Here is a 14,975-nt window from a genome sequence, read left to right on the forward strand (position 1 = left end):
AATGCGACATCCAAACGACAAACTGCTTCTTTGTAGAAGCGCTTATGTCATAAGCGCTACTGGTATAAGCGCTATTGGCATAAGCACTTCGGGAAGAAGCACTCCCAAACGAGCCCTAAGACTGCTTATATAAAAAGCATTTATGCTCATAAGTACTTATAGTAGAAGAACGTGGAATCCAAATGAAGAAGCACATGATAGAGAGATAATTATTTTTCCTGTTATGCTTAGAAGAGTGAAGAGAAAACCAAGCAGATCATAGCAGATAAGAACTAAGCAGAGGATCCGAATCCCCTAACACATCCAATCACAACCTTACACGTAGCTCCTCACGACGATAAATCAGCCAAGACAAAGAGAAAGAGCCATATAAAATCCCACCTCCATTCTTCGGAAAACGTAACGAGAAATATAAAATTATTGAAGGAAAAAAGAAGGAAAGGGTTCAGGTCAATGACAAAAAGAAAAGAAGACGAGTGAGGATACTGGAAACAGTCACCAAATAAAGCTTATATAACAAAAGCCAATTGTTTTTCTTTGAACTTTTTTATTTTAATCTTTGTGTTGAATAATTTTATGCTCTAATTTCGAGAATTCCGAAAGTTCCAGTTCCTTTCGTTTTGTCACCGGCCACTGACTGATTCTTGCATGACTTTCAACCACTCACAAGAATAGAAGGTGCCAAGTCCACGGCTTTAAGTCAATATTTTTGCTTTAAAAATAGTTCTGCAGCAGGCACAGAAAGTAGGATCAAAGCTTGATCAATAGTTCAGGCTGGGAGCTGTTGATTACCGCAGCAAAAGGCAGCAAAAGGTATAATTTCTGTATGCTTTTATATTGTTTTTACTCTTTTGATCTAAGCCATCAGATTCACTTGGTTAACGAATCCGGAAATATCGTTCTTTCTAAAGAGAAAAAAGAAAAACTAGACTTATTAACTGGAGATATTGGCTTAATCCGATATAATTATATTAAAATAATAATTTGTTTTCTTGAATTTATGCACTTTTATTTTTCTAAAATTAATCCGGAAAAATCATTCTTTCTAAAGAGAAAAAGAAGCTAGACCTATTAACGGGATATATTGATCCTCCAATTTTTTTATTTATTCATGGTTATTTTTTCTTGAGTGCACTTTTATTATTATTATTATTATTATTATTATTATTATTATTTGTTTTTGAACCTTTGTATTTATACCCATGGTAAAAATCGTAGTAGTTATACTTGAAGCTAAGGATAGTATATTTTGAAGCAAATTTTAAAATATTTTTGCCAACTGTAACTGATACTATATCCTGTGAATTTTTTTGTTTTCACGAAATTGATTCACCCACCAGGTTGGGATATTCTTGTGTGCTTCCAAATCAACGAGACACAGAGGTATGATCGTGTAGAAAAGAAAACCCAGCTCAAGTAAGGTCCTCACATCTTTTCTTTTTTGTTATACAGTGCATTTCCTTTCCTGCCCACCGTTACAACATGAGTTCATTTAAAACTGCCCCTTAGTTTACGACACTAATTTAGAGGCACGGAACAAAAAGGGTAATTTCAGTTTCGTACTTTGCAATATTGTTTCCTGGAGGCATGTTGGTAGATAGCTTTCCGTTAGAAAAATATGACAGAAATTGAGAAAGATACTGTAAAACTTGTGGAGAAAATGAGAGAATTTATTGTTTCTAATTATCTGGGGCTGGAATTTCTTGTTAAGTGCATGAATTTTGGACTGGAAAATGCTTTTGATTTAATATTAATTCGGTATGGATTTGTCGCTACAGAAACTTCAACACAGGTGTTTTAGCAAAAATGAGGTTGAAGAGAGTGAGAGAGTTAACCAGCAAGCTCCTTGGAAACATTCGCGATAAAGATGCAGGATTGCTTAGAGCACATGAGGAGGATTGCAAGCATGATGAAGACATGCAATCCTTTGACACCAACCTCAAAGCACGTACGACAGAAGTGATCAGCAGCCTTGCGAGTAGCGGAGCTATTTCAACAGAATACTTGAAAGATGTCGTAAATTATGTGAGGGTGTGGAACCAGACGACTGTAGACTCTATCTTGCAATTGGAAAAGGATATCAGAGCCGAGGGCAAGAAAGGGGTGAAGGGCAAGCAGAGTAAGGAAAGAAAGAAAAACAGCAGATTTCAGACTGTCGTGGACAAGTACGAAGAGAGTAGCCGGGAGATGCTGGATTTATTATCGGAATTGGACAAGTTTGTAAAGTCAGCTTGCAACAGCCATTCGTCTATTGAAACTGTTGTTCAAGAATATTTTGATAAACAGGAAAACCCGAACGACAGTGGTACTAGTTTAACTACTCATGACCACTACAAGAGGATATCTGAGAAACTGAAGAATATCAAGGCCGCTGCCCATAACAGTTTGGCTGAAAGCTTGCTCCAGAAGGTTCAAGCTTTGATCACGATGCATCAACAATTGCTTGAGAATTTGACAGTCCAGAAAGAGAAGCTTGGCAAGAAGCAGCAGACTGCTCGTGCTTGGAGGAAGGCCACGAATATGTTATTCATCAGTTCTGTGGCTGCGATGTTACTTTGGTCTGTGGCAGCAGCAGTTTTAGCTTCTCCAACGACTGTAGCATTAGCAGCAGCTTTTGCTGCTAGTACTGGGGCGTTAATGGAAGGACAACATTGGATTGTCTCTTGTTTAAAAGAATGGGAAAATGATTTAAAGAAAGAGGAGAACCAAGTTGAAGAAATGCATGACAACACTAGGCTTGCCTTTACAGAGTTGAGCAATATTAATAAGGCTGTAAATGAGATTGATGTACTCTTGGGCCAACCAGACTTTGCAATTGCTGAGGAACAAATAAATGTCACAATGAAGGATATTCAGAAGAAGTTAGAGCCATTTATGAACAAAATTGAGGGTTTGAAAGGCGAAGTCGACAAGTGTAGAATCGAACTAATGAACACAAGGGATGCTGTTGTAAGTGCTGGATCAGCTTTGATGAGCATATAAGAGCCCGTCTGGTAACAATTTCATATAGAAATTCTACTACTAGCTACAAGAACAGTAAGCAAATCTATGTGGGTGATGCAGATCTTCCCTCCCTTTTTTTTTTCAAGGATGTAATTAAGGAAAATAGCTCTAAATCCTTCATACTTCAATTTTTTAGATTGGGGCATTCCAGGGTTCACTCCTCAAGAATTAGAACGGAGCTCTGTGTTTTCTGAAAATGCGAAAAACACATATAAAGTCGTTTTCAATTTTACAACAATTTAACACCTTGTGATGTTTAAAAAAACAACAATATCATGTGTTTTCTAAAGCCAATGCACCAAACAGATATATGCGTGTTCTTGTTCTCACAAAACGGAAAAAACATTTGAAAAACGATATGGAACGAGCCCTAATATATCCTTTTTGAATTAGTCTCTTATAATTGTATTGCATGAGCGTGCCATTATTAATAGCCCAATAGAAAGATGAATTTATTATAAGATGCGTTTCAAACAAACTGATTTCCAATCAAACTACAGTGCTCTAAGTGGAGAACTGGCTAGATTGGTTCTTTTCTATGCCTCAATAGAATTGTGGACTCTATTATTTTCCTAGTGTAAAAACTAAAATAAAGGAAAGTAAAGTGCCAAAACAAAGGGGTATGGCTGGAATCAGGGACGGATCCACAGAGGAGCAAAGGTGGTCAAGTGATCCCTGCAACTCTGGGATCTGCCATTAGAGGGGAGAAAATTGACCCCTGCAAACTGCTCGACGAAAGTCCCCATAGAGCGCGCAGCGCTGCTCCTACCCAGTGCGCAGCATCCTCCAGCACGCAGCGGTGCTTGCGCTTCCTTGTTTCTTTTTTCCCTCGAAGTCAAAACGACGTCGTCCTATATATATTATGTATTTAAAAGCCTATGTCTATGTTATATATTATATGGTTCTTTGTCTGCTGGTCCAATCAAAAGCTTTTCTTCTTTTTTATTCCCACAGCTGAAGACACGCGCATGCATGATGTGTCCCACTTCCTTTTTTATTTATTCTTTATGCCCTTTTGTTCCTTCGATGCTGCTTCTGGTCCACTTTTTCTTCTGTATTTTTTTCATCTCAAATTCCCTTTGGTCTGTGTTTCATTTCCTCCTCTTTGCTGTAGTTTCATCTCAAAACGACACCGTCTAGGACCAGGTCACTTTACTTTTTTTTATTTTATTATCATGGCCTTTTGGACAGGTTTTTTTAAAATTCCGAAATATGCATATAACAATCTAATAAACATGTTCCTCATAATTTTTTTTTTATAAAAACATGTATGTAATTTTTATTGCATTTTCATTCATTTCTACGGGTCTTCTATATGTAAAAAATTGTGAGCTTATATATGTTGACCCCCGGAGAGCAGATTTCTGGATCCGTCCCTGGCTGGAATCAAGACTATCACCACTTTAACTTGCCTCAGATCGCCTGGAAGCTTGTCAGAACGCCTGGAAAGTTCAAAGTTAGAGAACTTGATGATAGTTTGTCAGGACCCGAAAGTTAGGCAACAAGATAACTAGAACTTGAGCAAGAGATGTGAACAATCACAACTTTGAATGTCACGCTAGTTGGAAGTCATACCACCATTTGGCATAGAAACAAAAAATATGTGGGAAATTTCCGAGGAGTTGTCAATTCGAGATTTTAAAAATCTACAGGAATCTTTGAATATGTGTTTGACATATTGTAAATGTTGTGTTTAAAGAAAGTTGGTGTCGGTCTTTTCTTCTTGTCTTGATCTTCTTTATATAGTGGTTGGCTGACCTAATTCCTTGATGGCCAAGATTACTAGGCCTACAATGCTTCTGATTCCATAATAATTCCTAGTTTAGCTCTATGGAGATCCTTCACAAATCATATCAAATCGTTATTACTGGCGTGAAGATAATTACCACTTAATATTTATTTCCTTTTAAATAAAAGATAATATCTTCAAGGATTTCAAGATTTTACTTCATTTGGCACGCACAACAAGTAATTTCCTTGAAATTCTCAAGATTATGTTTTTCTATCATAAATTGGCAAAATTACAAATTTTAGTACAAACAAATTGATGAGCATATAAGGGCCCATCTAGTAACGATTTCAGAGAAACGCGTTGCTAGTAGAACAATAAGCAAATCTATGGTTGATGCACTTCTTCCATCTTTTTTTAAATTATTTTTTTATAAGGATGAAACTAAGGAAAATAGCTCTCTAAAGCTTTCCTATTTAAATTTCTGAAATTGGGCATTGAGAGCAGGGCACAAGCCTAGACATGAGAATATTGTACACGACCCGTTAACACGACACGAATTCGCACGAAAATTTCAGTATTCGTGTCTGAGTTATCATGTCGTGTTGATATCGTGTTGACCCATTAGCCACACGTTAAGCTAACAGGTCGTGTCGTGTAAATTCGCGAATACATGTTAATCCGTTAAGCTCAGGGGCATTTTTGTAAATTTATATATTTCTTCTTCTTTTTTTTCCTTTTTCTCCTTCTCTTTCTTCTCTTCCTCCCCCATTCCCCCCCTACTCTCCCACTGTCTTTCTCTCTATAAGTTTCTTCTCTTTTCATTATTTTCTTAGAAACCAAACATAGCTTTCTCTTCTTCTTCTTCTCTCTCTCTCTCTCTCAGTGCCACCCTCTCTCTCCTCCTCCTTCAACGAACCCTCTCTCTCATTGGTTGTGTAATTAATGGAGGTCTATGGATTGGGGAAGGAGGAGAGAAAGAGGAAGAGGAGGGATGCGCAATGGTTCTGTACGTGTTTTTTTTTTATTCTTTCAGTTTTCATATTTTTTTTAATTCTTGACAGGTGAAACGGGTCATATTGTGTGATTTGCAAATTGTAACGGGTCATATTTGTGTTTGACATTTTTCACCCGTTTTCTTATTGTGTCGTATCGTATCAACCCGTTAAGAAAAGCGGTTGACACGAACACTGCAAACACGAGACGAATGCCAAGCACCACCCAAAGTTTTGAGGGGCACAAAAATTTCTAAATTAGTACATATATATGTTTTAATTAAAAAAATTAATATTTTATTGAAAAAGTCAGCTTTTCTTTTCCAATTAATGCACATTAATTATCTAACCATCTCTCTCCTTATTTTCACATTCAATTAATGTTTAAGAAAACTCTTCCCTTCCATCATTGCCCTTATTCAAAATCAATTTTAGTTGAAAAAAATTTGAATTTAACATGAATATCTTCATTAAAGTTCGGTAATTTTTTTTTGGTTGAGATTCTAGATTGTAGGACCGACGGAGATAGACTGATGAAATAACATACTTTGATTGAAATATCTAAATAAAAGAGAAAGGGATTGATATATTTCTCCCATAATCCTTTTTTATAGTATAAATAAATAAATATATATATATATATTTTCTTGAATGTTTATTGGACTTAGTTTCCAGGAGTATGGTTTTCTTTATGATTTCTGGTCTTTTATTCTCATTTATCCATTGACAAAGAAGAATAGTTAATGGGTGGGTGGCCGTGAGAGTGATGAAAGATGTATATAGTGAGTTGAAAACAAAAGAAGAAAGCAGAGTTAGGAGAGAGGAGAGAACAATTTTTTTTTTTTAAAGTTCTGGAATTTTTATTTCCAATTTGTATTAATTGTTGACTTAACTGTTTTTCTAATTAATTGTTGGCTTAATTGTTTTTCTAATTGAATAATTTAGGGAGCTTCACTAATATACCCAAAATGGGTGTTGAAATTATAAAAAAATCCCATATGGAAAACACTTTATAAACACACCCAAAACCCATTTATTAAATAACAAATTAGTGTTAAAGTTCCAATAAATTACAAGCACTGCCACTATCAAGCCCAACAGAAAAAAAACTAAAAAAGCACCCAAAACAACCCCAGCCCAAACTTATAAAAAAGCCCAAAGATTTTGCCATCTCCAAAACCATAATTTCGTTCAAAAAAATGGAAAACAAAAATGTAACTTCCAGCCTACGACTTCAATTAACCATCTCTGCCAAACGTCCCTTCAGTCACCGTCTTCATCAAAGTGTCTTCTTCATCTCTCGAAACCGAAACTCCATAACCACCACCAAGCTTGATCTACTTTCAAAAACAAACACCACACATTGACCTCCACCTACAAAACCAAGACAAAATTTCAGAGAACAATTTCAACAAGAAAACGCTTCAAAGGTAAGACATTTACAAACCAAACATACACTATAATTTTGATTAATTGCTATAGAGTTCCAGTCTAGGGTAATAACAGTATTTTAGATTCGAATCAAGGACAAAATCTTGAAACTATATTGGATTTCACTATTGCACTGACTGCTTACTATCAGTATTTTAGTCGCTAGTTTACTGTCATTCTGATTAATGGCTGTAAAGTTCCAATATAGGGTAATAACACTGCTTGTTTCCTCTGAGATCCTATTTTTTATGCATGTCTACCACTGTAAAGTTCCAGTATAGGGTATTAATACTGCTTGTTTCCTTTGAAATCCTATTTGTAATGCATGTCTACCACTGTATAGTTCCAGTATGTGGTAATAACACTGGTAGACGTGCATTAGAAATAGGATTTCATAGCAAACAAGCAGTGTTATTACCCTATACTGGAACTTAACAATGGTAGACGTGCATTACAAATACGATTTCATAGCAAATAAGTAGTGTTATTACCCTAGACTGTAACTTTACAGTGGTAGACGTGCATTAGAAATAGGATTTCATAGCAAACAAGCAGTGTTATTACCCTAGACTGGAACTTAACAGTGGTAGACGTGCATTACAAATACGATTTCATAGCAAACAAGCAGTGTTCTTACTCTATACTTGAACTTTACAGTGGTAGACATGCATTAGAAATAGGATTTCATAGCAAACAAGCAGTGTTATTACCCCATACTGGAACTTTACAGTGGTAGACATGCATTAGAAATAGGATTTCATAGCAAACAAGCAGTGTTATTACCCTATACTGGAACTTTACAGTGGTAGACGTGCGATTTCATAGCAAATAAGCAGTGCTATTACCCTAGACTGGAACTTAACAGTGGTAGACGTGCATTAGAAATAGGATTTCATAGCAATCAAGCAGTGTTATTACCCTAGACTGGAACTTAACAGTGGTAGACGTGCATTACAAATAGGATTTCATATCAAACAAGCAGTGTTATTACCCTATACTGGAACTTTACAGTGGTAGACATGCATTAGAAATAGGATTTCATAGCAAACAAGCAGTGTTATTACTCTAGACTGGAACTTAACAAATACGATTTCATAGCAAACAAGCAGTGTTATTACCCTATACTGGAACTTTACAGTGGTAGACATGCATTAGAAATAGGATTTCATAGCAAACAAGCAGTGTTATTACCCTAAGCTGGAACTTTACAGTGGTAGACATGCATTAGAAATAGGATTTCATAGCAAACAAGCAGTGTTATTACCCTATACTAGAACTTTACAGTGATAAACAGAAAAAACATGAATATACTCATATTCAACTTAAAAAGCATACCTCAATTAATATGAAAACCAAATCGAATATCACAAATTTCTAACCACAGCTCAAATAGCAAATCCACAACCAAACAGAATCTGAAATCAATCCAAATTATAAATAAAAAGAAATTAAAATCACAATTTAAAACTCAAACAAATATCTAAGTACAAATTAGAACGAAATCAGAAAATCCAATAGATGAAAATCATAAAGTTTAACACATTAGTCATTATTCCATTCTATATATTATGCAAGTAAAGAGACCAATAGATGAAAATCAATTGAAAATGCTAAGTCCCGAATCCCAAAAATTGGACAGAAATCAAATGCAATATATCTATACTGATAGGTACAGAATCTTGGAATAAACACATTGCTCAATTTTTGCACCTAATCAAAGAAAAACACTCAGCATTGACATCGTACATTATATGAGTCAACCGCTTGTGTCCCCGTACCTGATAAGCAAGAGGAGATTTCCAAAACTCTTTATCAAAAGTGCACTCCTGAAGATACTAACTTTGACGTTATACTATCCCCAACAAAACAAAACCAATATATATAAAGTTCAAGGAATAGAAAACACACTGCTGCATTGCTGTAATCAAACTTCTTGAAAAATGACGGATTGATTTTGAAGCTTCCCAAGTTAGGAAAATTAACAGAAAACTCGGGCCACTGTTGACAGTCAACCAACAAGATGAAGATTATTACGTTAAATTTGAATTAGCATCATTAAAAATCAAAACAACTGGAAACTAGACATATAAGGTAACAAAAAGGCAACAAAACCAAAACAACGAATAAAATCAACCAATGATCCACATAAATTGTTATATTAATACCTTAAGTGAACTGAGATAATCAATTAAGTCATTTTCAAATCCACATCCTTTGCTTGGATTATTTTGATCAGATGCGTTACTGATGAGTGTTGCATTCCTAAAAGGACACAAATTAATGTGCAAACAACCAATTAAAAATACCCGCAAGTGCACGAATCTAATGAAGTATAGATTATGTAAGTACGGGGTCGATCCCACGAAGAACTTGTCGGTTTCCTATAAGTTCTAATTTGAGTACGTAAAGAACACTAATTTTACACAACACACAAACACAATACAAATTGGAAACTAAAAATGAAGTAAGGAAGATAAAAGAAATGAAACAACACAAGAAAACAAAGAAAAACACAAACAGCACTTTCTATCACCCGTTTATCACCATTTGGACAGATTCGTTTCTCTGTTTTTCAGTTTCGACCTCTGTCCAGTTTTTGACCTATAACTTTCCAACCGTTTATCCAAAATTCACGTTCTTTATACGGTTGGAATCAGAACAGAAAATGCAAGAACACAACGCGGACCAAAAGTCCAAAAAAATTACGGAAACAAACAAAATTCAGTGACAAAGACACAAAACGTGTCAAACACGCAACTCACACACACATTGGGGGGGTTTTTTGATTTGGTTCAAGTGACCTATTTCTATTGCATGAAAGTAAATGGACTTTGAATTTAAATGTGAATGGCAGAGATGAATTATCAAAATGTGAAATTAAAATGTAACAAACACTAGGGTTTCGGAATCCACCCTAAACAATTCTACCCATGTTCATGGATACTCAAGTGATGAACTCTAATTGTATTGATGAAGATGTTCGCAATCAAGACCATGGGTCGTGGCTCAAGACGCATTGATTCTCTCTAATATACGTAAAGTGCATGGTTCGTGCTACAATACCTGTGCCCTCCTCATAACCGAACCTAGGTATGGTTCGTACTTCGATTCGATTGCAAGGAAAACCCATTAAGTTCAAAGAGAATATGAACATCACAAGAACCCTAATAGCATGGTGTTTACATTAGGTATTCAAGAAACCAATTCACATGGATGGTTCTTACTCCATCCATCTATTGCTTAGGAAAACATGAAGATACACATAATCCCAACAACCTCAAGAAGCATGCTTTCAAAGGTAATCAATCAAGGAAAACACACATCAAGGATAGATTAATTTGGTGAATTGGAATTCATCAATTGTTGTCAAGAAACCAATTCACATGATGCTCACTTAAACAAGTTCAATCATTTGTTGCTAATTAGAAATTGTGTTCTTGGTTATCTTACACAACTTCTCAACTTTAGCTACATGCATACAACCTAAGGTGATTAAGCAAAGGAAGCAAACACATATCATAAAATTCAATTAGTGAATGGGGTTCATCAACAACATCTAGAAATTCATACACTCAAGCATCAAAACAATAAGGTAATCATGTTTAGGGCTTCAACCTAAGCCCTAGCTATGGAGTTTAGTTGCTCATACTTATTCCAAATACAAACTCGAAATATAACTAGAAGGAGTTTACAGATTTGGAAATGATGAAAGCTTGAAGTCTTCAATGGTGGAAGTCTTCTCCTTTCTTCCTTGGCTGCACCTCCTTCTCCTTCCTTGCTCTTAGCTCCCCAAAAGCTGCTCTCAAGTTGTGTAGAATGTGGAATAGCCTGATTTCCCACGATCAAAAGGCTCCCAATATCAGATTGCAATTTTGACTTCTCCTCCCTCTCTCCTCCTTTCCAGCTTTTACCTTTTAATATAAAACTACCACCTTTGATAAAGCCTTAGCCCATTGTCCCCTTGCCATGATGGAGCTTTGACTTCACAAAGATGCCAAAAGCTCAGAAAATATCTATTTTACAAATGTAATTCCTTGTTACCAAGAGTTATGGTAACAAGAAGTTAAGATGACACAAGGGAGGTAAAAGCTGGCCAAATCCGGATTTCCAGAACTGTGGTAACATGATGGATTGGTTGGATAGGCAATACTTGTCCAATGGAGCTCAAATTTGGATATGTTGTAGTTAACATCCATTGGAACAAGTCTCATGAAGATCATGACCTCATCCGAGCACCAGAGCATGTTGATCCCAGGCCAAGAAGTTGACCTACGAAAATGAACAAAAACAGAATTTATAACTAATAATGCACTTTTAGCTCATTTTCATCCCAACCAAGGCAAAATCTAAGAAAACACAAAAAGGAAGTAAAAAGCTATAAAATGTCAAGAACTAACTCAAAATAGTGGGTGAATAACATGAAAAATCATGTGTAAAAATGAACCGAACAAACTTCCCAAACTTATCTTTTGCTAGTCCTCGAGCAAAACAGAAACTAAAACAAGACTCGAAACAAAACTTTTCGAACACTTTCCAAAGAGAGAGTGACTTATGCAAATGACTCAAAAATTTTCACAAGAAAAACTTAGTTTAGACATTAGTCACAAGGCGGCAAAGTTCAGAACACAACATGCTCAAGTGTAGTAGTGTGATGGCCAAATGAAACTCATTCTCCAATTTCAGTTTTCACACAACTTCAAAAAATCATACCAAGCACAAATGTAACTTCAAATCTCACCAAAGTTGTCCTCTCACAAATGAATCACTCGGGAGAGGGTTACAATGCATCACTCAATAATAGACATGAGAATAGAGTTAAACCATAAGGGACTTAACTCAAAATTAGCAAGCTGAAAAACATGCATGAATATGATCTCAAGAAGGATGCTAAACACTCAAAAGCTGAAAAATGTGTGCAAATCAACCACATGACATTTAGGATCAATTTAGGTCTTTATTATAGGTTGTAATGGGGCTAAGGGTGCAAGGTGAGTAAGAAATGAAGGATATGGATACAACAAAGTCCAAGGAACTCACAATGTAAGAGCATATAATCGTTGACTAAAAGACTTTGAAACATCACGCTTAAGATTTTCAATATTTTTTTTTTTTTTTTTTTTTTTTAGGGGTGATCAAATAGACCACAAAGCCTTGTACCTCCACTAATTATGATTCACACTCCTTCCTTCCATTCGAACAACCAAGAAACATGGAATTGGATTTGAAACCATTGCCACTTAACCCCAACTTTTCTCTTTTCTTTCACCCTTTGAGTGAAGTACTATTTTTTTTTTTTTTTTTTTTTTTTTTGAAATGTAATAACCCTTCCCAAACTTAGCATGAAAAACATATCTAAATTAAAGCTCATGAGTTCCTTAGAAAGGTATATTCTTGTTTTTCAGGCTAAGGCTAGAAGTAAAAATTGGTTACTTGAAAGAAAAGGCTTACATACATATAGGCTCAAGGTGGTTAACAATGGAAAATCATGCTTAAGCATGCATACGGTTAGCTTGAAAGGCACAAACGGTCCAAAGAGGGCCTCAATATCATTTCTCAAATGTCATGTAATCAAATTGCACAAGAATGAGTGACTTTTAAGTGCTCAACCAAATCAATGAATAATGAGATCAAACAACAACTCGGATGACAAGAAAATAAGAATATGTGTATAACACTCATGAATTGAAGCAAAAGGCTCAAAGCTCACATTATATGGTTATACAAGTCTAATTCATGCTTGATACAATTCTTTGGATCATGCAAATCCCTCAACTGGAGAATTATGAAACAAATGGCAAGTGCATAGAGGGTTTCAAACATATCATGCTAGAACGATGCCATTTAGTGAATAACAATTTTTTTTTTATTTTTTTTTTTTTAGCATTTTCAATCAAGTCATGTAAACATTCATCACAATCTCATCGTATATGTCCGGAAAGTGACTTGAAAACAAAAAGACTCAAAACAGAAAAGAAAACAAAATAAAAGAAAGCAAGAGTTTAAGTGAAACGAAAAAGACTTGCTATCCCTTCCCAAACTTAAAAATAAACATTGTCCTCAATGTTAAAGAACTTAGGCATCAACAATGTTATAACAAGAAATAAAGGGAATAAAGCAAGTAAAAACAAGAACAAACAAGAAATACAACTACAACACGGCTGCAAAACAAAACGAAACAAAACAAAACAAAACCAAACTGAACCAAACAAAACAAAACAAAACAAGCAGAACAGTAAGCCCTAACAACAGTCCTACGCACGCAGAAATCCAACCCAAAGAAACGCACAAACCAAAATGAAAGCCCAACCCAAAGGAAAGCCCAAAAGCGAAGGAAGTATATAAAACAAAGAAACTGAGTCAGAAACACAAAGAGCGAGGACTCAGAAAAATAAAAAAAAAGTGGGCCCTGATGTCTCGGCTCCTGTGAGTCACGGGATACAAAGTGAGAGACGTGCCGACAAGCAGAGGTCTCTCTCACGGTCCCAAGCCAGAATTATTGCCTTCATAGGAAGGCGTGACGACTTTCGTTTCTTGAAAGCGCTGAAAGGCGGAAATGCAATTAAAGGGGTTGGGGGACAGGTGAGGCGATAGAGGGGGATAGGCCGCAAGGGCCGCGCCAAACCAGAAGCGCAGTGGCTAGGGTTACGTAGAAACTAACTCTATAAAAGAAGAAGAGAAAGAGTTGGGGTAAAACACACAAAACTCAGAAACACACAAAAGAGAAAAGCAAGAACAAAAGAAAAGAAAGTTCAAATGGCCTCTTCCTACCCATTCTCGCTGGATCTCAACCTAGCTCAACCAACTCAGACTCAGGGCCAAGCAGTGGCACCAGTGTGGATGCCCTACTTTGCCTCAGCACGGGGGCACGTGACAGTGAATGACTCGATACTGCTGGACAACGATGTTGCCCTTGGAGTTGCTAGAAATCTAGTGACTCCCAAGGATATACGGGTGCTGGGATCAAGGGATGACAACCGGGTCGTGAGCGATGCTCTGGCACTAAGCGTGCAAAGCACAGCAACAGTCGCAAGTGTGGGTCATCGCCTAATTGCGAAGTCCCATGAGGTGGAGGTGCTAAGAGGTCAGTTGGCGGCAGAGCGAAGTATGGTTGAAGAGTGCCAGAGTATTATTAAAAGTTTAAAAACAGAAAGGGCAAGGATACTAGAGGTGAATCGACACCAGCTGGAGGCGTTGCGGGAAGAGAACAAAAATCTCTCAAAGATGGTAAGTGTTTACGCCCATGACATGAGAAAGCAGCTGGAGGACATAGACCGACCGGGAAAACGCAAGAAAACAGACCGCGAGAGTGGTTACGCTCAAGCTAAGAATGCAATCTTTGGGAGCTCGAGTGATGAGCCCCAAGAGGCTGTGCGTGAAGCCCCGGAAGTGGATAGCCAAAGGGCTAAACTCAAGGGTCCTATGGTCGAGACACCGAGCACTGGAAAAAAATGATTCTAGTGTATTATTGGTGTGCCTGTTTGTCTTTGCCTTTCGGTGAATTTTTGTTTTTTTTTGTTTTTTTGTTTTGTTTTTTTCAATTTCTCGTTTTCGGAAATAAAAGAAAAGAAAGTTGCAAAAGACAAAGAAGAAAAACAAAACGCACTTCCCAAACTTGAATAAAGGGAATGCGACAAACTAAAAAGAAACAAAGCACACTTCCCCAACGGAAATAAAACAAAGACGACAAACTAAAAAGAAATCAAAACACAATGCACCAGAAAACAGGGAGGGAAAGAAAGTAAAGTGAAAGCAGAAATGCTTCCCTGTTTAACTTGACTCATCCGCAAATTGCTCCGGAAATACAAAGTGGTGTCGGC

The 14,975-nt window shown here is 36.5% G+C and overlaps 1 protein-coding gene across 2 annotated transcripts; it reads left to right on the forward strand.

Moving 5' to 3' along the window:
* Nucleotides 1–428: 428 nt before the first annotated feature.
* On the forward strand, nt 429–3,121 carry LOC110768346 (UPF0496 protein At4g34320-like). Of its 2 annotated transcripts, none has more exons than XM_021972073.2 (3): nt 429–813; nt 1,341–1,421; nt 1,779–3,121. In XM_021972073.2, exon 3 carries the CDS (start codon nt 1,807–1,809, stop codon nt 2,980–2,982), a length of 1,176 nt encoding a protein of 391 aa, XP_021827765.1. In that variant the 5' UTR covers nt 429–813; nt 1,341–1,421; nt 1,779–1,806; the 3' UTR covers nt 2,983–3,121. The 2 variants fall into 2 exon arrangements, with proteins under 2 accessions (XP_021827765.1, XP_088101350.1); XM_088245224.1 differs by having other exon boundaries at nt 430–813; nt 1,341–1,416.
* Nucleotides 3,122–14,975: the final 11,854 nt, after the last annotated feature.

Source organism: Prunus avium, chromosome 8 (assembly GCF_965620075.1).
Source record: "Prunus avium chromosome 8, drPruAviu1.hap1.1, whole genome shotgun sequence".
NCBI classification, from domain to species: Eukaryota; Viridiplantae; Streptophyta; class Magnoliopsida; order Rosales; family Rosaceae; genus Prunus; species Prunus avium.